The sequence below is a fragment of the Phoxinus phoxinus genome (assembly GCF_949152265.1).
Source record: "Phoxinus phoxinus genome assembly, chromosome: 16".
NCBI classification, from domain to species: domain Eukaryota; kingdom Metazoa; phylum Chordata; class Actinopteri; order Cypriniformes; family Leuciscidae; genus Phoxinus; species Phoxinus phoxinus.
Genome location: NC_136891.1, coordinates 26,555,312 through 26,582,567, shown reverse-complemented (window position 1 = coordinate 26,582,567; position 27,256 = coordinate 26,555,312). Strand labels below are relative to the sequence as shown.

The following is a 27,256-nucleotide window of genomic DNA, read 5'->3' as shown; positions in this document are numbered from 1 at the left end:
AGCTCGAGGTGACGGTCACTACCTGCCACACATTTCACAATACACTATAAATAAGCTATTTTTAAACACAGTAGCCTTGTGTACCACACATGATGATGCCTGGAAAGGCTTAACAAGGATGTGGCAATATAAAAAGACCTTTGTTTTGACTATTTTCAGTCATTTCCAATCATTTCAATATACATGCGCCCAGCTTACATAAGTATTATCATAGTAATGTCATACTATTTATGATCAGTATTAACTAGTTCGGTGGAACTCAGAATTTAGGATATGGGTCAGAATTTGGATTGGAATTGTATTATACATCAAGAAATTCTACATTATGGGATAAATACGGGCATAATTTGTAATTATCAATGAAGTTAAATGCTCGCATAATGATTAAGTCAAATATAAAACCCATTTGCCATACAGCAAAACAAAACAAAATCCAACAACATTGTTTCCAAAGAAATGTGTCAAAAACTTTAATCTTTTGATTATACAGATTTGGTTGCATTTTCAACGATTTCTGGGAAACTACGCATTCTTCCACCATGAACCACATAAAAAAACTTTAAATAGAACAAAAATGATATGAATTAACTTCTAGGCATTTGAAACCTTATTAATAAATACAAGTTTCTCAAAACATTACAAATAGTCTGCATAATGTTCATTAACTCAAACTGAAAGAAATAATTATCCATACTTACAAGAAAAAGTATTAAAAACTTAAAGGGATAGTTTATGAATGAAGATCAAATGAAAATAATTTTGATGAAATCTGAGAGCTTTCTGTCCCTCCAATGACAGCCTACACAACTACCACTTTACTTTGAAGCACGAAGCTTCAAAAAGTTCATAAAAATCAATATGAATTGAGTGGTTTAGTCCAAATTTTCTGAAGAGACTCGATCCCTTTATATGATGGATTAACAGATTGAATTTAGGCTTTTATTCACTTAGAGAAACATTCATCAACTCACTCATCAGTTGTGGTAAACGGAAGCTAAGCATGTTCGCTTGACGTGCAAGAACCAATGAGGTTTATTCTTGTGTTACGCAGCACGTTTGAGCTTCACCTTTTTCTTTCCATATAATATATATATATATTAGTATAAATATTACACCCTACACCTATGGCCCATATTGGTCTTGTAGAAAGCATACTGCTACTTTCTGGAAACCTGACAACAACAAAAATCTCTTGCATATAAACACACAACTTCACTTTCAGTTGACTTTCATGTTTTTAATGTTTTTTGATTTAGTTTAAGTATGGAGATACAAACCAATTATGAATTTAAATTCATGGGCTTCATTGACATTCATTTTGGTGATCTCAATATTAAAATCATGTCAAAAAGTCAATAATTTCAAGAGCAGTCAGTAGTACAAAATCATTTTTTCTGTTTTTTCTTGTTCTTTTTGGGCATTACTTTGTCAATCGCTCCCTCTTCATCCTGTTCTCTCTTTTTCTTTTTATCTGAAACTCTAAAGTCCGTATTCTCAATTTCTACCGTTTTAGGTTCATCTGTATGAACCTCTAGAGATGTTTTTTTCTTCCCTGTTTTGGGTGCCTCTTCTTCAGTGGCACCATCCGTTACTGTAGGGGTGCTGCACACTTCAGCCCCATCCTTTTCCCTCTCTTCTCGTTTCCTCTTGTTCTTGTTCTTTTTCTTTTTCTGTGGGTAACTAGGCTCTTCAACATTTCCTCCTGTTACTGAGGTCAGAGCATCTTCCTCTACCTTTTCCACTGTGCCATTTTGATCACTCTCTCTGTCCTTCCTCTTCCTTTTCTTCTTTTTGGACTGTTCCATGTCACTGGTGTTTGGGGAGTCCTCCATGGAGGCAGATGTAGCCAGTGGAGACGGTGTGTTGCTGCTGACGGCTGGGCCACATGTTCCGTGAGCCTTCTTGATCTTGGCCATCCGCTGGGCAAAGTACTCTTGCATGGTCATTGTACTGGTCACTGTATTTAGTTGCTCCTCTGGGTTTGGATTAGATACTGTCTCACTGTCCTCTTCTCGCTCTTCCTGAGAGTCAGGTCCACTGCTTTCCTGAATTAAAGAAATGGGCAAATATGAGAGCAGTAAGATATGTTATGACATTCATTTTTTAATTGTTTAATAGTTTGATATATATAAAATGTTATGAAATATTTTTTATATGTATTGTTTAATATATATATATATATATATATATATATATATATTAAACAATAAATAAATAAAAAATATATCATAACATATATATATTTTTTTTAATTTATTGTTTAATTGTTTGAGATAGATATATACATATACACACACTATTATTACTTTAAATAAATATATTACTATTATTGTTAAGTGATCATACGGCATATTTTTTAAATGTATATTTTTTTTAACTATTTAAACTGCACAATACATTATTATTATAATTTATTGTAATGAAAATGACTTAATAGACGAGACACTTGGCTCACGAGACAAGACAATATTTTTTGAACAGTATTTTTAAGAAATCCTCAATGACAAAATTCATGACTAGAAAAATAATCTTGAGGTGCATTTTGAAATGTTTTAACTAATCTTGTAATGAATGTAATTTCAGTTCTACTTTCTGAGTATGAATTATCAAACGCATTGAAAGACAACAATAAACAAGCACTGTAAAAGGTTTTGCCACAAACTCAACTGACTGGCTTCTCTTCTGTATGATTTCACACAAGTCTCTTCAGACCTTACTGTACATGAATGATGAGCTTCCAGAACTTCTGATTGAGGCTGTGTGTGACCTTTTCACAAATTGTAATAAATACAGTATAAATAAAAATAAATATTTTCTTAGTCTTAATAAGTGCAACCATAATCAAAGTACTCTCTCAATATTCAAAGTGCAAACAGAGACCAAAAGAGAGACCAGAGTTAAGAGGTGCACACTGCACAGCCTCCACAGATACGTTTGATATTGGGAGAAAGACTACTGTATGTAGCCTATTTTTGCGCACACCAGGGAACTTGCATTTTCCTTTCAAACTCGCAATCGCACATACTCTGTGTATAGGGAGCGGTGGTACATTTATCAGACTCTTACCCCTTACTAACACTGCACACATCTTCGGAGCATTGCGGCTCCGACACAGCTACCGGAGCTGATCGCGGCCACTCTAGTCAATGCTTGCGTTTATACCAGCCAGGCCCGCGGCACGTTTCAGAAGCAGCTCTGAGCTAGGCTAGGCTCTGTTGCGCAACGAATCCTCCCCTACGGTCTCGTCATTCATCTCACCTTACTCTGGTCATGTGATCAGTGAACTGTGAAACTAAGCCAATTACACCCTCAAACCCCGTCATGGCGATATATGTCGCGAGATCTCGTGGCACATAATGTAATAATAACAGTACTATTCCAAAGATCAGACAAAGAATGCAATATGCAAGTGGAACAAAATGATGAAATGATCGCATCAAGCATTGAAGGGGTGACTTGTCAGTCAGGAAGGAACAGGACATCTCGCTTCAATTGATTTTAAGTAACATAATGTATACACCCATCTACGTGTCTCATTAACTGATGTCAATCAAATTCCTGTCATGCTGAGACTTGTCCCAAGTATCTCATGACATCACAGAACTGCGTCTGAAGTATCTGCTTAGAGACATTTACAAAACACTCTTAGCTTAATTTTTAAAGAAAAAATGTGAAATGTATAAAGAGAAATACATTTCCTCCTCTCAATCAATCAAGAATTCGATTCGGTTCATTTCTTCATATATTGTATAATATTCACCAGCATATCTATAAATATATTGTATGTTGTATAATTTTCATCAGCACATTTATAAAGAGGAAACAGTTTTTTAAAAAGGCGTATCTCCAAGTCACTGTGTAAATGGTTGGATTAAACAACTGATTCTTGAAAAACTTGTCAGATGAGTGAGAGTCAGTGCTCGCATTGGCCAAACTAAGACAGTTATTATAAGCATTAGGAGAGAGAACGAATTTTCTAGCATAACAGCTTAATCATGACAGGCAAACGATAGCAAGACATAGTGACTATGTTGAAAGACCACAGAGGAACATTTTAGATTAAACTGTCGTCCTCCAATACTTTATCACGGTGACTCGCTCTCCCATTCGTCTTCATTTTGCTAATGGCCTCCTCAATGCATAATGATTTGCAGTGAAGAATACCCGCTCTGAAGTCTGTGCTAAACCACGCCGGTGCTCTACATTATGCCAGAGACGGTGGTGAAAACGGCATTTTTCAAAAGATGTATGGAGGGACCGGATAAAAAAAATAAAATAAAAATTTGCAAAGGTTTTGTATAGCAAAGACAACAAATACATATGGACTACCGGTACCTACAATTCGTAAGAGGTTAAAAGCATTCTATATACAAAGAGTGAAAAATGGCTTTACAATAATTATAACTATTGTTATTATCATATTGTAATATATATATATATTTTTAAAAGACAAGTAGTAACAGAAGTAATGCAACCCTCTACGGACACACTGAAGCTAGAGTCGCCATTGGCTAGTAATTATTTTATTTTACTTTACTCGCCAGACTTTGTTCTTGCATTCCATGTAAAATGGAAATGAAAAATTCTAAATGAATAAAATATAAAAATATATAAAATATAACGTTCAAACATTAAAGAAAAGTTAAGTCTGCAAAAAAAAAAAAAAAAAAAAAGGAACAAATGAACAAATGAAGAAACAAGCAATAAGAACAAAGATACAAATGAAATAAAAAAAGTCCTTTCTGGTAGATCTAACAGTAGTTATATACAAATTAGGTACAAATATTTAATAAAGTAAACAAGTGTAAATAACACTGCATAGTCTTCACTCTATGAATTAAAAATGTAATTCCTTATCACATTTACAAAAGTTATTCAGTCAAGAGCAGTGAGTGATTTTTTGCAGTGAGTCTTAAAAAACAAGGACAGCAGCAGGAATTTTAGGCTGTCACTTTAAGACAATGCACAGATCCAATACACTGATACTGTTGCACACTCGTTGTCTTTCCCGACTGGTTGCGTTTACTTAAGACATAACCGACTATGTTTACTAGGATACTAGCCAAGACAGGCATGTTTAAAGATCGCTCCTTATCTAAAACATCCATTTTAGGGGCCTAATTTATAAATATGTGCATATAATGTCAACATTTACAAGATAGTTTTGGAAATGTTCCTAAAGACACAGTGAATGGAAAAATCACCATGGGAAAATCTCAGAGTAAAACTGCCTTTCATAACCGTTTTAATTTTCTTAGCTTTTATTTTGTTATTATTTTAATTCCTTTCTGTGTAAAGCACTAATTCCCATAGTGTATGAAATGTGCTATATAAATAAAATTGCCTTGCCTATTAATGATTTATAAAACAGCTGTATGCACAAATGTTCATAAATGCATCTCTGTATAAAATGTATAAAGTGTCAACCTACAGAATACCCACAAATATCTCTTTATGGTTCAAAATAAATACAGCACTCATCATAATTGGGCAAGGAAATTCTTTTTATATTACTATTTTAATGAAATCATGTGATTGAATTAATTTCAGAGATCTAATTATTAAAAAGCAGTTAAAAATGTTGCTTATTTGGACAATGCATTTTGTGATTATTACATTTTTTTTTTAATGAAAATGTACAAATAAATCGGCAGAGAAGTTTGTGCACATACTGTTCAGTTGGCATACACTAACATTTTCAGTCAGTTTCTGTCTTTATAGAGCCTGATTTGTGCTGCACTTTTTGATGTAGGATAAAATCCCTGGTATTAAGGATCAAATGTACGAATGTTTTATAAAGGAGTCCCCAGGTTTTGCACTCTCTGCTGATGAGTTAATTTAGACGCATTTTAATAGAGAGATATGCAAAATGTGCAGAGTTGCAGGTCGACCGGGACCAGGGTTAGGAACCAATGTTCTAGATCAGAGATGAGCAACTTTGGTCCAGGAGGGCCACTGTCCTGAAGAGTTTAGCTCCAACCCCAACCGAACACACACCTGAACAAGGTAATCAATGTTTTCAGGATTACTAGAAAGGTAACAGGCAGATGAGTTCATCAGGGTTGGAGCTAAACTCTGCAGGACAGTGGTCATCGTGACTACAAGTTGCTGCCACAGGCCCTTCAAAAGTTGGAAGTCACCCAGAGGGAGACTGGAGAACTGCAGATGTAGGCTCATTAAAACAGAAGTCTCACTTTTCCCTCCCCAAAAAATAAAATAAAATCTATATTTCTGGTTTAAGGGGACCAAAAGTGGTCATCAGAGGAGATGTGGCTGACAGCATGTAGCAGGGACTTAGAGAAACGACTGGGGGGCATTTTGGAGCGAACTGTGAAATTACTCTCCGGAGAGAAAGAACGAGGGAGAAGGAGAAGAGGAAGAGAGATGGAGCGAGTGGGGAAATCCTCTTCATCGGAGAGGTGGCGATAGTGTGTGTGTGTGGTGCGACGTCTCACCGCCTGGGGACCTCCATTAGGCTTATCTCTCTAATGTGCCGAGAGAAGTGCTGCTGGTAGCATTCCCTCAACAGTGCTGAGCACGGATTGGGTTATACCACACACATGCAAGCACATACGTGCACACGCACACAAACAAACAAGCCAGCAGGAAGGCTGACATGGAGATAACGCAAGTCCAGGTTTCATGACTCTGCTTGGACGTCCTAATGAGGGTGTAAACAACAAAAATGGCCCCCGTATGTTCTCAGACACTCTCCGGCTTCTTCTGCCTCCACATTCCCCTCGTTCTTTCTCTCCTCCTGGCAGATGGGAGGCCCCAGGAAGAGGATGCGTTCCCCAAACTGTGTGCAGCGTTCAGATAAGGGCCCTGCAGCAGGAGCTACGGGCTCTTTCCTGCTCCGGCTGGAGGGGTGGGGGCGGTGCGGCAGTGGGACTGGACTTGGAAGGGGGCGTAGGGACATTCAAAAGGCCGCGATGAGGAAACCGAAGAACAAGACATCGCCGCTGACGCCAACACATTGCAGCAGACAGTCCAAAGCTGCCAGGGACGGTGAAAAAAACGTTGTCAAAATGCCTCCAGAATGGGTTTCACAAACCCCCCAAAAAAGAAAACCCAAATCGTGACGCTCTTGAAATTGCTGCTGAAAACTGCAACTAATTTGTCCCACTCTGTGCTATGTCAGAGAGTCCCTAATTTATAATACAAAAGTAATATTCCTCCCAGCATAGAGACACGGCACTGACTACGCTAGTTTAGCACTGCAAATGCTGCGTCAGCAAAGACAACTTCTAGTGTCCAGGGATTAAAGACTGCAATACGGTACAATAATAGTGTGCTATATATAAAGTTATGATTATTTCTAGTACAGATATTTTCAAATTCTCTAACAATAATCCCAGCTGACGACGTTAAACCATCAAACAATACATGTAGTTATACAGAGTGGACATGCAGTACAAGCAGGGTATAGGCAAATTCACAATCACAACAAAAGTGCTATCATTATAAAAATAATGAAATAAATGAATAAGCAATATTTAAAAGGGGAAAAATTAATAATGTGTGCTTTTAGCCTCTCTTCCTTTGCGTCTATCTTGCAAACCAGACTTAAAATTGTCATATATTTGCAATTATAATCCCTGTTTTGCTCATTTGAAAACTTTTTAAAAAGTACATAATTGTGACTGACTAAATGAATAACTGATTCAGCTCTTGGTGTAGCATCAACTGTAGAAAACAGCATTCAATTTAAACATGGTAAAAAGCTGGAGTTGAATGATCAATCAATCTTCATTCAGGGGATTTCTTTCCCCCCAAAAGACATCAACAATGTTTTTTCTCTTCTTATCCCCCCAATTTTTGAGGATGGAAGCATTTGAGGGTAATTTACTCCTTTGAGGGCTCCAAGTTAAACCATATTCTAAACAAAATGGATCACAGCCCATTACGCTCGCAGGCCGAAGGATAATATTGAGACGATATTGGGAAGAGGGTTGATTGTGCGAGCGTGTTCTCATTGTCCTGCCACTATTATAAATTTGGTGGTGGCCTGGGCTTATGGATCGGGACCCAGATTACCCAGCTGTCCCTCCCTGATGAGGGGAAAGGACCCGCCGCGCCATCCTTCATACCATTCACGTAGGCGGACAGAAAAACAGGTGGCACCCACGCAATACAGTGCTTTGCATGGTTTAATGAGCATTTTAACATGTATCATTATATAATACATTATGTGAATGTAATGTAACAAAGTAGAACAAAGCAAATAGTTTAATTACAAGCCATACTTTGATTCATGTTTAAGTACTTTAAATGTATGTTTGGCATAATGCTCTTCTTTAACAAGGCAGCACTATAAATCGTGCATACAAAACTTGACAACTTGCTAATAAAAAATACGAAAAATAAATGTTGCATAAAATGGCTTCATAGCAGTGGATGAAAAGTTGAAATACAAACAAGCACATTGCTGCTTATAATAATAATAATACAATTATAATTTTTATAATCAAGTATTAATATTGATAAAAACCAGATATACACCAAAGGCATTTTTTTAGGTTGCATGGTGTGTTACATTGTATTAAGTAATTATCCAATTATTATTTATATCTGTAATTAAGTAATTATCCAATTATTATTTATATCTGTAATTATATTATTATTATTAATATTATTAACAATTTAAATGTACAACAGGCAACAACAATAATTTTATTATTTTTAAATAATAATATCATCTGTAATATTATCATTAAACCAGATATACACGAAAGACATTCTTTGCATGGTGTGTTAAATTGGTAAATTTTTATTATTATTAACAACAACTACTATTATTATTACTACTATTAATAATATTGTAAATAATTATATAATTAAGACAATTTAAATTTACAACAGGCAACATAAAACAATGTAAATAAAGTGAAAACAAAACCCTGAAACGGAAGACTAAAATAGCGTAAATGAAGGTGTAAGTGATGAAGAGGTATTTGAAAAACAAAGACGTAGACCTAATGCAAACAGTAAGCCAGCGTGATGCAGACCTCTCCACCAACCCTAGACTTCATTACTTATCATGAGTAACAAATGGCGACAACACACTGCATAGGGCATCATCACTAAACTCTGCTTGCTTTACAATGTAAAGTGCTTGCCTTTCCGTGCCCTCCAAGGAGCTGATGTGTCAGCCCCAAGATGGAGGACACACCATTTATTCTCTGCCCTGCGGTGATTTATTAGATTAAACTGGCGGTGATTAAATGCAAGGCGAGACCCATGAAAACAGCAATGGTGGTGGCTCTCAGGAGCGTCGGGTGGTTAGCTTCCTCTGTTCGTACTGTAATCACCATGCCAGGGCAGCCCTGCCTGGGCCAACAATGACTGCTGAAGTTGGACACTTCAGTTACCCTTTTTAGTTAATGCCGTTTTTATTTTCACACTTATTTGTACATGTCCGTGTGTTGGCATGGGCGTAAAGCCAGTTGCCGGAGGGTATGTTGCAAGCAGTCATTTCGGTCCGTTTCTTCATTATTCTGTAGCCCTGTCAACAGCGTAAGGGAGGCTGTGCTTTTGTTTGAGGCAATTAGATGTTATCTGAGAACATATTAGGGCTCTCCTGCTTCAAAACAAACATGCCTTTGAACACCGGCGTCGGTTACCGCATTAGTTGAGAAGTTAAACATGCTGGACCACATGGTTGCAACGTGCCAGTTTGCACTGCTGTCTGGTCCTGACTGAGCACAAATCTTCAGGTTTTCACTTTTTTTTTAGCATTTTACTACTTTAATGAGCGGAAAGACAGGACAGAAAATTATAGGGATCTCTTTTGAACTGTTCATCAAAGCATGAAAAATTTATCAGTTTCCACAAATATTAGGCAGCACAAATGTTTTCCATATTGATAAGAACAGTTTCTTGAGCAGCAAATCAGCATATTAGAATGATTTCTGAAGAATCATGTGACACTGAAGACTCAGCTTTGATCAAAAGGATAAATTACATTTTAAAATAAAGTTATTTTAAACTGTAATATTTCACAATATTGCTGTTTTTACTGCACTTTGATCAAATAAATTCAGCCTGGGAGAATAAGACACTTCTTTCAAACCCATTTAAAAATATTTACAACCCCAAACTTTTATAAATTCTAATAAATAAATTGCACTTGAATATTTAAAAAATATTTTATGAAGTAATGATTTGAGAGTAATATATATATATATATATATAAACTATTATTGTTATTGATGATGTTCATTATTTTTATTAATTGGTTATGCATAACTTTTTTCAGCAAATATTACATCTGTATACAAATATTACATTTGCTAGCAAATAAATGTTGAATGGGGACTGAAGCTAATTTTTAGTCTTTCCATATTAGAATATTAGAATTTCCAAAATATCATACAAGTTATCATTTGTGTAATCATATATTAAATGTGGATAAAACTCAGCGGTTTTGTTATGGGAGCTCCATCAGCCTGCTGGCATATTTGGATCTCAACTTTTGCATCCTCAGCAGCATTTCAGTATTCAACTCCGCCCACCAGCCGACTCCCATGCGGCCAATGACATCGCTGCCTCTCGCCCCTTCACCACATCTGCCAAATGGTGCAGCCTCTTCTCCTCATTTGGTGAGGTGGCGGCATCGGGGGAACGGGCGAGTCAACTGGCTGGCGATCCTTCATGAGGACGGGCGTGGGCTGATTCAGAACAGCTACAGGTACCACCCTCTAGTCTGAGGGCTTTGTGTTAGAGCTGCCGTGGGAGTGGGAGAGGCCACAGGGGGTCACGCCAACCCCTGGAAACACAGAGCGAGGAGATGCCTGACCGGAACCATGGAGACAACTACAGACACGAACCGTCTTGCCGCTTGCTTAAAAGAAATCCCAGTTCATTACAGTCATTAAAAAAAATTATAATAATAATTTGTGTACTTACGTGGTATATTTACATTTATGTAGGAAGAGTTTAGTAATAAGGTATAGATGTAATATTTGTTTAGAGTTTTTTTTTTTTTTTTTTATGAATGCATAACCAATTCATAATAATAATAAACAAAAGCAACAATAATAATAATAATAATATAGTAGTTGGGAAAATACATTTTTTTTTGGGTGAAATAATTTAAAATAATTTTATATTTTAATATATTTAAAGTATAATTTATTCCTGTGATGGCAAAGCTGAATTTTCATAATTGTGTGGAAACTGCTACATTTATTTCAAGATTCTTTGATGAATAGAAAGTTCAAATGAACAGCCTTTATTTGAACTGGAAATATTTTGATAACATCGTAAATGTCTTTACTGTCTCTTCTGATCAATTCAAATTTTAGAAGTAATTTCTTAAAAAATAAATTAAAAAAATCTTACTGAGAACAAACTTTTCATTGGTAGTGTATATATTCTAAAATTTGTTTTTATTTTAAGCAAGGGACTTGGAGCAACAGGTAGCAATGCATTTATTTTAGGCTAAATTAAATAGCAGAGGCACAAATAATTGTAAAAAAAAAAAAAAAAATTCACAAGAAATATCAAATTTATCATTGGATTTTCAAACTGAAAGTCTGTTGTTTGCAGCTTCAAACTGAAAAATCTGGGGCACAATAATATTGAAACTAAATCTTCAATGTGCACATTATGCTGAATAGACTATATTTATTGAGCAATTTAAAGGGCGCAGACCAAATCAGACGATTGTCTGAAATGCAGTCCACACACACAGATGGAGTTTCACACGAAATATATAAGTGTAGGCCTTAGCGATCCACCATTGACGCAAAGAGCAGTGGTAAAAAATGACTAAGTTTCACTGATGTATGAAGCAGGAGGGAGTCCATTTATCAGCGGGCCCTCAGCGGTCGCCTGCTCGGGTCCCTCAAGTCACAGGCCGCGACGCTCCCCTTTTGACTGATTAATTAGCCAATCACAGGACATTTTTCACCAGCAGCAGGAGGGTTTATTTCAGCTAATGCTGGGGCCTCGCAAACCGAGCCACGTTCAAGCAAACTCGGCTCTTTCCTTTGGGCCTGCCGGAGTGGAGGGGGCTACGGAGGGGCCGAGGGAGATAAATCACACCCACTCCTCATGACTCCGTACACACTAGCCTACAGCCTAACTAAGGCCCCCGAGAAGAGAACGAGCCAACGACAGAGAAAGGGATGGGGAGGGAACGAAATAAGAGACATCAAGAATAAATACTGAAAGCTAAAAATACAAAAAGAAATGTGATCAAGTAAAGACAACAGTTGTGAGAAGGGCACAAAAGCGTAAATGGCAAAAGCACTAGTCGTGAACATTTGCTCTGAATGACGTGGGAAAGTCTCAGTGGCAGGGAGAGCAAAGGCAGTGATGCAGCGGTCTGTTCGGACACTGCCGGCTCTCCAACATGCCAGTGACGGCCATCAGTTATAGCAGTGGTTCTCAACCAGGAGGCCTCAGCAAATTTCCAAGGGGGCGGCTAGATGGGTTAAAATTATGTTGAAATAAGAAAACTAGATTAAAGATAAGTTAAACAGCTAAAAATTAAGATGTAAGCTGGCATTATGATTCCTACTTTAATTAGTTAAACTTGATTTATTCCTTTTGAATTATGAACAAGTATTCCCACTGTCTTGGAAAACCTGGATATAGGATGACATATAGGAAATTGTGGAAAAGTCATGGAAATTTCTGTAATTAATAAAAAAATGGATTACGTCAAGGTCTAAAACATTTTATTGAGTAATAATTTCTATTTGAGGAGTGTAAAAAAATAAAAAAATAAATCACAAAAGTTTAAATTCATTGGTAAAAAATAAAGTCTAAACAAAAACACAAAGTATAAAAAAACACATTCAATTATTGGAATGTCTGAATTTATTAAATTAAATTATTTTATTTAAATATATTGCCACTCCTGGTTTCTGTAAATAAAAAAAGTAGGGGGGGGGGGGGGGGATATATTGTCCATCACAATCTGTCAAAAAGTAGGCAACTGGATTTTGACAAAGATGGAGATTAATTTGGTTGCGTTAATTTTTGTTGAACTTCCTCAGAGATGTGATCTTTCCAAGACCTTGAGACATTAAGAAATGCCTAGTTCATATATAAAACAAATCAAAACTCATTCGTTCCAAAAAAAAAAAAAAACTACAACAAAATACAATTGCGTAACTGTTTCTTAAATCAAGGTAATGAGATCAGGGGCGACTTGGAACGACCTCCCATGTGTGTGTCAGAGAACACTGTGACAAGAGATAAGGGACTGACAGGAAGTTCTGAGCGAGGGGAGGAAAACCCCTGGTGCAAGAGGTGGGAGTGAGGGCTGCCAAGACACAGCAGCAGTAGATCGGACCTTTGCATGGACATTAACTGAGTGATGCACTTAAAACCTGCAAGGTGACACCGGCCGATCACAAAAACTGTATTAAACAGGTTTATAATCACCTTCACGTCCCCATTGTGAACCCAGGATGCATCTATGAACTGAGGCGAAAATCTTCCACAGGCTGTATCACCGCACAAGCACACAATGCACACAAACATCACCCCCTCATTGGCTTCCTATGCAGGCCTAACTGCCCCTCGTTTACAGGGCTCGCCACCAGCCCTTCGCCACACAGCCTCCTGGGATGCCATTGTGAGCCTGTTCAGATTGGTTTTCAATCCGGTCAATGAAGTCCCTCCAGACTAGGACAATAACAAACTGCAACAAAACGATTAGCGGAAGAAAAAAGAAAAAAAATATAGCACACTGCCGGCACTTCCAAATTCAAGCAAAGCATGAGCTGCTACTATTGTGTTGCTTTCTCAGTAAAGAGGAGGTTCGGCGGGGGCTTCAGGCCTGCAGCACATACATTAGATGTACTTGGAATTGCTATGTCACGAACACTGAGCTAAACATTGACAACCAAGAGGGAAAGGTTAAGAAAAACAAACAAACTGGGATTTAATGTGAAAACCCCCACCTGATAGATATAAAATTGTTTAATTTACTGAATTTTTTTCCAATAACCAATATATTACTGGTACAATAGTTTATACAAGTACAATAAGTTACAACAAAGTCAAAATGACCTCTGTTCATACTCCCTTATTTCATCTCTTCAGTTTATAACACAACCCACAAGTATATCGCAAGAATGTGTAATTCCATACACAACTGGCACTTAGCAACTAGATCACTAAACTAAACAAAACAACGTAACCAACTCTTTATGAACGACATTAATAATATGAGCAATTACCTGTTTGATCAGTTTGTTACACTGAGGAATGCATTTACTTAAACTTCCTTCAAGGCAATACTGTTTCCTTCTCGCTCTCTATTTCAACTGGAACTGCTTATTGTATATTTGAACTATTTATGGCAGCAACTTTTTTTTTACAGTGTAGAAAGTTTACAAATCAAGTACAGACAACTTGGATGTTTAATCGATTTCAACTTAAATAACATGAAACTGACTTTAAAAAGGAGAAGTTGAATCTTGTATAACTTATCAAAAATTAAGTTAAGCAATTTTAAACTTTTTTTATTTTATATGTCATAACTTCTTGATCATATAATTTGTGTACTACTTACGATGTTTAAGATTAAATTGCATTTGAAAATCTCTCATTGACATTGTTTGAATTGTTTTAATTAAAAACGGGCAAATTAACTTTCATAATTTATTCGCATTCTGATTTATGGTATGAGAAAACACGAAAATAACCAACCGTTTTACACTGTATGCGAATCCACATACAGCACAACTCTGTCTTTGCACAGCAGCCAGAAAACGAGACACGTGCAGAGTGCCATGACAACAGCAAAGCTGCACTGATGCGACATTTCATTTACGAGCCAAAGCTTAAAACCTAAGATTACCTAAAACTATTCTTCTGCTGCCTTGCAAGCACTGGTGTTTCTTTGTGGAAATACAAATCCCACTAAGAACTAAAATCACAAAAAATCCAGTATAGTATTTACATCACAACAAAAATGAGCAAATGGCATGTCCACTTGCAAAATAATACACGTAGAAATAATTACAATTCCAAATTTAAGGTGGACCTCCAAAAGGAAATACTAACACAAAAAGGGCTGGTGGAGCCAACTTCAAACTGAATCCAAACTATTAAAGCCATGTAAGCCAAAAAGTCTACTAAATAATCCCTTCAACCAAACTTCGTCAAACCAAGTTTCGAGGGTTTGAAGGGATCATCAGTAATTCTGTTTTTTTACTTCTATCACTGCCTCCTGTACCTGGGAGATGATGGGGAAATGCAGTTTGATCGTGCCCACCAGCACATCATCAGAAATACACTACCTGTGATTTGACCACAGAGGTGGCTGACAGGACTATGGGGTGAAAGAGGAGAGAGCGGGTGCAAATCCTTTAAGGGGATTTCAGCGGGATCCCTGCCTACAGTGACTCGTGTATGGAGTCAGACTGCACACTATGACACGGCTCATTATCAGCCTGCAGCTTGCGGCGAGCGGGTCACGTGGAAGCAGAGGTCAGCGGTACTTACAGGTGGGCTGGACCGTAAGGTGACATGCAACTGCTGCAATAGCTTTGCCATCTCAATATTATTCTCATGTTTTATGGAACACTTCAAATGTCAGCTCAACATATACTAATATATATATATATACTTAAATAGAGAGTAACAGTTAACTTTTAACAGACTGTGCGATTTCTGCAAAACTATAAGATCATTACAAATCACACTGTACACATGGATCTAATAAATTTTGGTACGACATACATGTAGACATGACACCTATTGAATCAAAGGCTACGATGCAAGTTAGAATAGAAGAATAAAACGTTGTCAGCATGCGCTAGTGGTAAACAAATAGAGCGAGATTAATCAATCAGTGTATCATTCGTTCAGTCGTTTTTTTATTTAATATTGAAACTAGAAAAATTAGAAGAGTTCCTTTTTCGTAAAAAAAGAAAAAAAGAAGAAAAAAAAGAATTCTGCTTGATTTTTCATTCTGAGGTAGAAAAATGAATAAACAACTTGAATATTCGATTTCTAAACGCCTTTGCTCTGATTTGTCAGCCGAAGATCAAACCGTTCCTTCATCAATTCTTCCTCAGTTCCGCACAGCAGAATAAAAGTCCTCCGCTGCTGCAGCTGTACGGATTCTTAACGCGTGATTCTTAACTTTTTCTCATCAAACAACCAGACTAACGAATGCCTCGACACAACCCGTACAAGAATTTGAGGCGCACTTTAGCAATTGTGGTTTTTATGTGCGCTGATAAAAAAAAAAAAGAGGAAGCGAAAGAGGAGAACATGGACGAGATCATGGCTAGGGAAAAGAGGCCAACTGAGCATGCCAATTCTACAAATTAAGCTTGGGGTAAGCAGTTTTAAGTTTTAGCGTAATTTTCGTGTTGATCAAGACGCGATTTCATGTTGCATCTTTTGAGGATTCTGTTTTAGGCAGGGCCTAAAATGAACGCTCTCCAAGCCCCAAAGGAGAGTAAAAATCAGTGTTGGCAAGTAAATGAAACGGTATTAATCGCCAGTTGGCCGGTAACGACGCTCAGGACCGATGACAGGCCAGTGCTGCATTTTCACGAAAGTTTAAGCCTCAAAAAATTGTATATTCATAACATGCTCCGTGAACTCAATTTGACTCAGTGAAATCAAGATTATGCTTATACTTGTATTGAACCTGGAATATTGTTGTACAACATTTTAAAGAATAATAAAATGAAAAAAAATAGATGTGTCGCCAAGTTACACTGCTTACCTCATCTTGGTCTCTTGTTTCTTGTTTCGATCGCTTCCCAAAAATACAAGCCAGGTCTGTTTTGCTGCGACTGGACAGGTCCTTTCCTGTGAGAAAAGGTTAAAAACATGAAGACTTTTTATAGATCTTTGACATTATTCCACACAATAGAGCATGCGTGTAAACATTTTGAGTTCTATTTTATTGTGAGGGCGGTGGAGTTCATATCAACCTGCGCTTCTGTCAAACCATCATCCGCTACCAAATACATTTTAAAAAGACATTATCAATCGTTACTTTCCGATTTAGAAAGAGAAACGTGTTAAGGCATTTCACAAACGTCTGGAGAGATGAAAAGGAAATGTTTCCGGTCGCAACTTGTTGACAAATGGATATTTTTCTAGTGCCGTTCAACTGTGTAAACTATTGATTTAAATGGATAAGGGTCACAGAACAGTTTTGAACTCCTGCCGAGAGGAAAGGTTTAGAGGTAAAAAAGGGCACGTTGCATGGTCGCAGGGGATGAAACGGCTGAGGAAAAACAAACGGTGCAGGGCCGGCCCCACCTCACACCTCCCGTTTTCCAGCAGCTCAAAGGCTCCAGGAGTGCCTGGGCGCCCGTCTCAGCCGCGAGTCCTGTTCGTACAGCTGCATCCTCTTCCTCCAAGCAGCTCCTGATAACACTCGCTTATTTATTGCTCTAGGGTCTTTTTCAGCGTGGCTTTCAAAGGGGAGACCTTGCCTTCAAGTAACCAAGGTATCCTGTAAGCAGTCTAAACAAAAGACCAGGCCGAACAAGCTGTCCACTGATCACAGTGGACATCAAGTGGAGCCCAAAAATGACCTTTTTACTTTTGGAAATGAGATCTATCAACTAACAAAGGTTAGTTTTGGGTGTAACTACAAGTGCCACAAAAAAACTTTAAAGGATTAACCCAACCAAAAATTAACATTTGAATCATGTACTGACTGTTTTTCCCCCCAAACAATTTCAATGAATGAGAACTGGAGATTTCAAGCTTCAAAAATGAAGCAAACGAACCATAAAAGTATCATAAAACCAGTTCATGACGACTCATGCGTTATTCCGGGTTTTCATAAGTCATATGATAGCTTTGAGTGAGAAACAGTCAAAACAAGTCATTATTCACTGAAATTCTTCCCCTCCAGTGAGCTGTAAACCGCTGTGACCAAATCATTGAATCAGTGAGTTGAACAAAAAACTGATCCGTTTGATTCGTGATGAATCACTAAATCAGTGAGTTAAATGTGAGAACAGATTCATGAATCATTGGAGTTGGTTTTCTGAACTGAATCAACCAATTCTTCAATTCTTATTCTCATTGTAAATCTGGGGACGTATTCACAAAACATCTTAAGGCTAAAAGTAGCTCCTAACTTGCTGAGCCTTTTCTTCATAAATGCAATAAATGTTTTAATTTATAGATTTGAATCTACAATGACATGACATAAAAGGTTCATTTAAGTACAGACAAAATGCATTGAATGATGGAGAATAAAACATTGCCGTCAAGTTGAAAATAATGTCCTATAGTCTGTGCTGATAGCCTAGTGGACAGCCCAGGTGACCCGAGTTCGAGGACATGGACCTTTCCCGATAACATCCATAGCGGTCAACGTCAACCTTTCTCTTAGCTTAAGAGGTCTCTCTGTTCCTTAGTAAAAGTTGGTCATAGCATCTTTGTGAATATGTTTTAAGAGGAAAATCTTAATGGCAGGATCAAATGTTTTGTGAATACGGCCCCAGACAATTATTTTCTGTGATTACCTGTCACATCGCTTTAAAATACTTCACAAGGTGTTTTGTGTCATTTTAGAGACAGCTCTAGTAATAATTTACTGTGATTATATTGAAAGCAGTATAAAATATACATTTTTATTTAAAAACAAAATGCTTTAAAGTGTCTGAAAGCAGTATAGTCTACAAGTGCACATGAGGATATGAAATCCTGTTGGCAACAAGGTCACTGTTGAGATGGCAACGAATGTGACGGAACTCTGGCCAAACCAGATTAGCAATCACAGAGGCTTTTTTGGATCGACTTGCTAATCTGACAAGCAAAATACTAATTGACTGCCTCATAAGACACCTACATAAGTTCTAAGCTTTTCAGTTGCAAATAAATGAACAAAGACGCAGGCTTTTCTGGAACAGGAAGTGAAGGTGACAAAAAAAGATCAGGGGGTGTCCTTTTAACTGCTTGAAATAGTAATGATGAAAATATTATATGCAATGGTTTGTTTCTCAAAAGAAATCAGGTTAATTATTAATGAAGGGGTCCCAAATTGTTCCGTTCATCTGTGTAACAGCTTGACCCACTCAGATGATGAAGTGCTTGCAGTTCAGCTCACATCAAGAAATGCTGGATCAGTTGATAAATGGGCAGCCAATTAAATCTGGGTTACTGGTTTACGCTGCTTGTGTCTGAGATGGGCGCTGGAGACGCTGGTGCCTTTCTCCTGTTCTGAAAGCCATCAATCTTTGAAACAAGCTACCTCCATCCTGTCTAGAGCGGGGCTCAGCTTGCTTCCATCAATCCAAAATCAGTTATTAAAAATGACATTGAAAGCAATATATGCAGTGTACCATCATTACACACAGCACATTCATATCCTGACAAAAGATAATCAGCACTAAGAGGATGTTCAACACAACATTTAAGGTTGCTAGTATTACAGTCAAACATTTGGACAATCTCTCATTATTACGTTTTTTTTTTTAATAATAGTGAAGTAATCTACATTTGAAGTGGATCAAAAGAGTTCATAGTTGTCCTAAGACAAGAACGGGTATTGTTAAAAATGAATGTATAACTTTGATGAAAGGATTTGATCCACTTCAAATGTTAACTACTGTAAATTATGAATTAAAAGTATTGGAATTATTTATTTGACTTAAGGTAATAAAATCTTCAAAAGAACAACATTATCATACCTTACAAAAATATGGGGACAGTAAGATTTAAAGAAATACTTTTTTTAGGACACATTTATTAGATCAAAAGTGGCAGTAAATATGTATAATGTTATAAAAGATGTATATTCATTTAAATAAATAAATGCTGTATTATTTGCATTATGCAAATAATGCATTCAAACAGAAAACAGTTATTTTAAATTGTAATATTTCAATGTGACCCTGGACCACAAAACCAGTCTTATGGGTAATATTTTTCTTTTTTAAATTGAGATTTATACATGATACAACTATGAAAATCTGGAATTTGAGGGTGCAAAAAAAAAAAAATCTAAACATTGAGAAAATCACCTTTAAAGTTGTTAAAGGTGTGCGGTTGTGCTGCATTTGCTCACAAAAAAAATATTTTTGATATATTTAAAGTAGGAAATTTACAAAATATCTTCATGGATCATGATCTTTACTTAATATACTAATGATTTTTAGCAAAAAAAGAAAAAAAAAATCAATCATTTTGACCCATACAATGTATTGTTGGCTATTGGCACAAATATACCCGTGCATTTTCTGGTCCAGGGTCACATTGTTTTTATTGTATTTTTGATGAACATTCCATTCCATTCTTGGTGAACATTCCATTTTGAATAGTATTCATTTAGCCAATTAAGATTTAATACTAGTATTTAAGCATCCAGGTCAAAAGATTTTGTCAACTTTTTATCATGATGGTTATGTGGTATTTTAGAGTAATGGTCTCCAGACTAACTGAAGTATTTACATTAACTTTATAAAAAATAAAAGAGTAACGTTTAAACATGAGATATAACTAGTTTATCTCTGTTAAATCCATTAAAGGCCTTAACCTGGCAACGGCTTTGGTGGGGTGTACCCAGGAAACGTACAAAGGGTGAGGTCTTCTGTGGGTTACAGATCAACTAATATCAGCAAAAGGTGATCCAATCAACAAAGCCTCCACAGGGGACATGGGCGGAACCCCGACGCGCTGGCACAACGAGACATTTGCCATGACAACAAACTACAAATCCATTAGCAGTTGTAACTACCAGTGTCACGTTTGTCAATTCAAAGACGGTTAGACGTCTTAGTTCCACTTTCATGCACAGCAACTTAAATCTCAAACAGACTGTTACGGATCAAATTACTGGCATCCCACATTCAGAGAACAGTCTTCTTCTGTGAATTCATTTATCAATTAATAAATTTAAGCAGAATCCCATTGCAATACTTTTACTATTAAAGGGATAGTCTAACCAAAAATTAATTCTAATATTTATGTCGTTCCAAACCTGTATGCATTTCTTTCTTCTGCAGAACACAAAAAAGGATATTTTGAAAAATAACAAAAACAGCTTCGGTTCCCATTGATTTGCATTGTATTTTTCTTTTACAAATAAACAGGTTTGGAATGACATGAGGTTAAGAAAATAATGACAGAATGTTTATTTTTGGGTGAGCTTATCTCTTCAACCTCTGAATGGTGATGCTTTTACAATAGGATGTCAATCATACCAAAAGCTTTTTACTAATGAGCTTGAGTGATGCTTTTTCACTTCAGGAAGACACAAAATGAGACTTATGGAGGCAGAGGTCAACACAACCAATCAGAGTAGAGCTGAGGTCATGGACATGAGGTTATTGAGGTAGCCCAATTGCCTCGGGGTGTCGTGATGAGGTTGTGTGTGAGAAGTCCATTCTGTCTCATGAGACATGAGACCCATCCACTGAAAGTACGATCTTCCTTCTTGTAGTTAAACAAAGGCTTTAAACAGACAACGGCGGCAACAACAACATTGTTCTGGATGCGGTGTTATCTGTGAGACTCATCAGGTGCTGATTGAGGCCATTTTGAGTAGTAAGTGCACTGGCCTGTGCTCCTCACAGGAAACAGGAAGTCAAGCTTAGGAGCGGTATGCTACGGTGTCCTCTCAGGTGATAAGAGACGTTGAGTTTTTCCCCAACATTCCTGACATCTTTTACAAACATCCATCATGGAAAATGAGACAAGGTCTAAAAATACTACCCTTAAAAGTGTCATAGCATCATGAATGTTTAGACCTGAGGCCAAATAAATGTCCCACTCATAGACCACCAACAAACATCAAGCCGCCTTGCTCTCCATGCTGGGAAGGATGTGAGCCATTCAGCAGAGGTCAACACTACGTGACAAAACATTCAGGGAGATTGTTCAGCAGCCTGATCAAACTCAGGTTACTTGTTTGTCTACATGATTGTCAGAAAACATGGAGCTTCATGAAGTGACTCCCTGTACTAGGGGCGGCACAGGCTGCTGGTTAAGCTGACCGCCAACTTGATCATGCTGATCTACTGCAGCAGTGACCCGTGCGCTTTTACTACATATGCCAAAGCATACAAAGTTCAGCTACTGAACACAGGAAGTGATGGAAGGGGGGCTTTATTTATAAAGGAAATTGAAAAATAATACCAAAAAAAAAAGAAAAAGAAATCTGGCACGGCTGCATGAATGTTTTTCAAATTAACACGTCATGAAGGTTATTTAAAAAGAAGAAAAACCACCTTTCACCACCAGACTTAAATAGACAAACCTGACTATGTAGAAACTCAAGTCATCTCTTTACCAACAGATCAATCACCAAACATAGGAGCACAAATAAAACTATTAAAAATTATTTTTATAAAATTGTATGAATAAAACTATTGATTCTACAGCAGTGGTTCTCAACTAGGGGGCCTTGGCAACAATCATTTGGGCCTCAAGATGACTTACCGGTAATTATTTTTAAGACAAAACAATAATTACAATAAGACAAAACAACTAAAAAAATATATATATATATTTGAAGAACCAGAATTCCCACTGTCTTGATACCCTGGTTATATAAGGAAGCCAACATTTAAAAGTGTGATTTCTATCCCTGGAAAATTCTGTAATGCATTAATACATTTCATCAGGCACAAACTGTATGAAAAAAATATTGTACTGTAAATTATTATTATTCTTTAAAAAAAATAATCAGAACATCACAAAGTAACTGGAAAAGTAATGGGGCCTTTGAATATTGATGTGGACAATTGGCCTTGGAGTCAAAAAGGTTGAAAAGTTGGCTCAAAATAAAGTCCCGTAGAATAATGTCAGATTTGCAAGAACACGCTGAATGGCTCACCTTTAGTGAATTTCATGTAATGGACCCTTTTCTTTGATGTCTTTGATTTCTCTTCCAAACTAAATCCTTGCTCCTGTGTGGGATCTGAAAGTACACAAAAGGTTAAAATCATAATAAAAAAATGGCATCACATTTTTAGAGTGATTCACGCAACTAAAATGTAACAGACACGAAAACCATAGACTGTATACACCAAATTACCACATAACATAGTCCAGGTCATTTCAACATCACAATAGCACCACCTATTGAACGTTAAGGAGAATTAAACCATTTCAAAACTACTTTTTACAAAAGTGGTGCTTTGCTTTTAACGTTCAAAATTCAGCTTACTGTCAATCTGGCTCTGTCCATGGCAGTTGTTAAGCTCAGCAAGGAGTTGATTAAAATCATCCTGGTGGGCAATCCAGTTGTCCTAACAACACAAAACCCCAAAAGGAAGATTTGGTTTGACTAAAAAAACACAACAGCTCAAAGAGAGAGAAATAGCAATGGTTTCTCACCTCGTTGTTTACAGAAGTGCCCAGACCCAGTTTGTTGTTCTTGGCTTTAACCTTAATGTTTTCTGTAGACCCCTGTTCACTCCTGCCAAGACCCTGCCACGCAAACAAACCAGGAAAAAAACATGAGCACATGAAGAAAATAAGACTATTAGAAGAACTACCACATTTCCACACAAGCAAGACATGTGCTGTGTCCAAAATCACATACTGTACAGTAGGTACTACATTTGGTTTGAAACTTACTTCACAGCCATTAAAAAAGTATGTCCTATATAGTATGACCGCGTGTATAAATTTAATTACGACGTACTACATGTGTAAATACTACAATGTTGTCTATTGTCATGTGGCCTACAGCGTAAGTACCTCTCCCATGGCTTCAGGTATAGTAAAGTCACCATTGGATGCGCACTTAAGAATCTTGCCGGAAGTAGTAACTGATCCGGGTACTTTTTTTATGAATACTGTAAATTCGGACATACTACTCATCTCACATACTGTTTTACACCTATTATATAGTATGGAAGTAGGAACATTCAGACACAGCAATGGAGATTTTTTTATTATTATTACTGTTCACTGATTTTCTCCATGAAATCACTCCATGATTTTCTCCATTCAAACTCATCAAACAAGTAAAACAAGAGCAAAGTCATTTCAACTGATCTCAAAAGTGCTTTGAGATAAAGTAGAAATAAAGCAAAAGCAATGATTTTAAGTTTAGATGCTGAAAGCGCCTTTGATTCAGTTAGCTGGACCTCTCGCTACTTAAAACTCATCTATTCAGAATTGCTTATCCTCCATGATTACTTTGCAGTCAAATCTAGTACTTTTTTTATTGCCATTGTTATTTACTGCTATTTTTGTTTTAATATTGTTATTGCTGCTACTTGTTGTATGGTGATCTTGAGTGATTTGAAAGGCGCCTTAAATAAAATGCATTATTATTATTATTATCTCTATAAGGTTTTACATGAATTTGTGCTTCACAAAATTATAATGGAGCATGCAAGCACTTTGATTCACCGACTGCAGGGAAAAAAAAGAAGCCTTTATTGTAAGGTGAGCACCCTGAAGAAGGCCTGTTTGGGCTCATACGTGCTGGTGGTTTTTAAGATGCAGCCCTGTCTTACAACAAAGGCTTTTTACCTGTCTAACTATGCAAGTGCCTGGACGTGGATTTTCTTATTCTACAACAGGGCCCCAGCCCACACCTACTATTTTTTATATTTTGTTCCCCTTGTGGAGCACTCATTGTTTTGTTTGTGAGCACCAGATGCAAACCTGGTCGAGTTATTTTCTTATAGATGCATGTTCATTTTGAAAATAATGACTTGCTTGAGTTTGAAAATGAAATGAAAGTGGCTTGAGTTTATTCTAGATGGAATTTAATTAGAAAACCTTTTCACAATATTCTAATTTTGGGGTTTTCATAAGCTGTAAGCCATAATCATCAACATTTTAACAAATAAAGGCTTGAAATATCTCACTTTGCATGTAATGAGTCTATATAATACCCTATATTAGTTTAAACTTTTAAGCTGAATTACTGAAATAAATGAACCTTTGCACAATATTCTAATCTTTCGAGTTTCATATTATACAATGCCAGCCCACAACGCTTTCACTGGCCCCATCACACAAATAAATATATTAATTAACAAAATTTTACTTTTTTTTATTAGTTTATTTGGTGCTTTTAAAGACTATCATAAATTGCTATGGAAATTTAACTCTTCATCCATGTCAGTCAGCTAGATAATGGTGCCATGACAAGCAACATGTTTGTATAAACAGAATTGAAAGGTGTTCAAGAACACAAATCATTATTACACATGTAGGTGGGTGCATCAACAATTTTAAGATTTGTGGGTTGATTCATTGATAAAAATAAATATATATAATGGCCTTAAATGATCTTACATTAAGGCACACAAGGTATTCCTCGTGTTATTGGAATCACTGGAACAAAAGTTTGTTGCGTTTAAAATATATGTTTTTATTGATACCTATTTGTCTGAAATAGAATATAAAGTAAATTTAAGAAGTGGAGACAATGTGGCTGTGGAAGCAGTCATTGCAAATGACAGATATAAGTAAATTGGCCTAAACTCTCTGCGGCGTTCTTACACCTTTCGATAAATATTTTTAAGTTAAATGTAATATTCATTACAGGAATTAGACGTATGATTTTATTAATGTGTTATTAAGTTCAGCCCATTATACCTTTCCTTTGGCCCAGCCCATACGTTCCATCATCTTCTGTCCAAATTTAGACTCATCGTTGCTCCACGTGGTGTTTTGGGGGTCCGCTGCCCATTTCTGTTTACGACGTGCTAATAAAATACAAAAATTATGATATAGGTGTACCAAAAATAAGCGACTACATTAATAGCAATTTCGTTTCAATCAGAAATATGTACATGTTTCAATCAATGTTTTATGAATGTCACAAGGGTTTTGTGTCAATGACGTACACTATAAAGCGGAATTATATGAAAGTATTTGACCACTTATGATTCGCCCTGTGATATTAAAGGGCTAGTGACTAGCCTACTAGCAAACATGCTAAACAACGCGAAGGAATGCAAGAATGACTTTAATATACTATATTCATCCAAATCAAATGCACATCTCTAATTCAATTTGACAAAACTGACAACTAATATTTTCAAACACATACAACTATCCTAAAATACATTCCAAATTGTAAACTCACGTTCGGCAAGCATGGACATCTTGATGGGTCCTTGAACACATGGAGGAACAGACAGGTTGTTCTTTTTGTGCCTGATTTAAAAAAGCTCTTATCTGTCGTGTCTCAAGCATTACAATATTATTATGATATATAATTATTCAAAAACCACAACAAACTATATTATGCACGTGCATTTAGATTATTTACGCCATTAGTAGCCTACATATAATCGTATTTTAACACTTTTGTAACAGTAGATGGCGTAAGTGAGTTAACGTTAACGGCTCAGAATATATATATATATTTTATTCAAATAACTGCTTAAAGAACAGCTTTTACTATTTTCTTTGCGTTTCTTTGATGATAGTGTATTTTTTAATAACAGTAGATCAAGATCTTAAAATATTTTTTTTCACTGTAATAACTGGTAAACTCTGGTTTCCATGGTAGGCTACATCATTTCAAGGCCGGGCCAAAGTTGCTAAGATGATAGCTGGTTTTAAAGCTAATTATGATGACAGTAATATCAATGTAAAGATTAAGTAAAAACCTATAAATTACAATCCCAATAGCCTACAGTATGTGAATGTCCTGTGTTAATGTGGTCCTTAAAGTATCCTGTGGGAAATGTTTTTACTGAGCTTTCCCACAATGACTATTACTCTCTTATGTCTCTAAGCATTGAGCTGAAGATGAAGTGATTACCATAGCAGCCAATGCAGGTATATCATATATTGAGGACACTGTCTGAATAACAAACAGATCAAATTTCTTATACTTACAAAATTACACTGTGGACAGTCACTCCCAAAGATCAGATTTGAAAACCAAATCAAATGTAGCTGTGTAATGTTAGCAAAGTAACTATAAATATATATATATTTTTTTTTAAACTGTACTTGCAGATAGTATAATATTAATTAGCTACATAAAAGGCCACTTAAAGGGAGCATGCAAATGTTTTATGAGTTTTTGGCTCAATTTTAAAGAACCATTTAAGCTGCCTTAAATTACATTAAGTACTTTAGTACAATCAACTTGGATGTTTAAGTCATTTCAACTTAAATTACATTAAACTGACTTTAAAAAAAAAAGCTGAATCTTGTATAACATAAACAAAGTTAAGTTAATAAAAATTGCTTAACTCATTTAGGTGAGTTAAATCAATGTAACAACCACTGATATAATGACATTATATAGATCAGTGGTAACAACATGTGTTGACAACTTCTTGATCATATATTTTTTTACATTGTAGGAGCTCCTTTA

The 27,256-nt window shown here is 36.4% G+C and overlaps 1 protein-coding gene across 1 annotated transcript; it reads right to left on the bottom strand.

Moving 5' to 3' along the window:
- Positions 1-448: 448 nt before the first annotated feature.
- Positions 449-26,255, bottom strand: pinx1 (PIN2 (TERF1) interacting telomerase inhibitor 1). The gene is made up of 7 exons (XM_079584163.1): positions 26,009-26,255; positions 25,516-25,625; positions 23,290-23,382; positions 23,120-23,201; positions 22,787-22,870; positions 16,706-16,791; positions 449-2,045 (listed from the first exon to the last, which is right to left on the bottom strand). Exons 1-7 carry the CDS (start codon positions 26,025-26,027, stop codon positions 1,386-1,388), a joined length of 1,134 nt encoding a protein of 377 aa, XP_079440289.1. The 5' UTR covers positions 26,028-26,255; the 3' UTR covers positions 449-1,385.
- Positions 26,256-27,256: the final 1,001 nt, after the last annotated feature.

Bases quoted from the DNA above. Each gene is read 5' to 3' on its own strand.
- pinx1 (XM_079584163.1), bottom strand. The intron at 22,871-23,119 runs GTAAGCTGAATT...GTGTACTTTCAG, and splicing joins TGGACAGAGCCAGATTGACA to ATCCCACACAGGAGCAAGGA. The intron at 16,792-22,786 runs GTGAGCCATTCA...CTTTTCTCACAG, and splicing joins TTACATGAAATTCACTAAAG to GAAAGGACCTGTCCAGTCGC.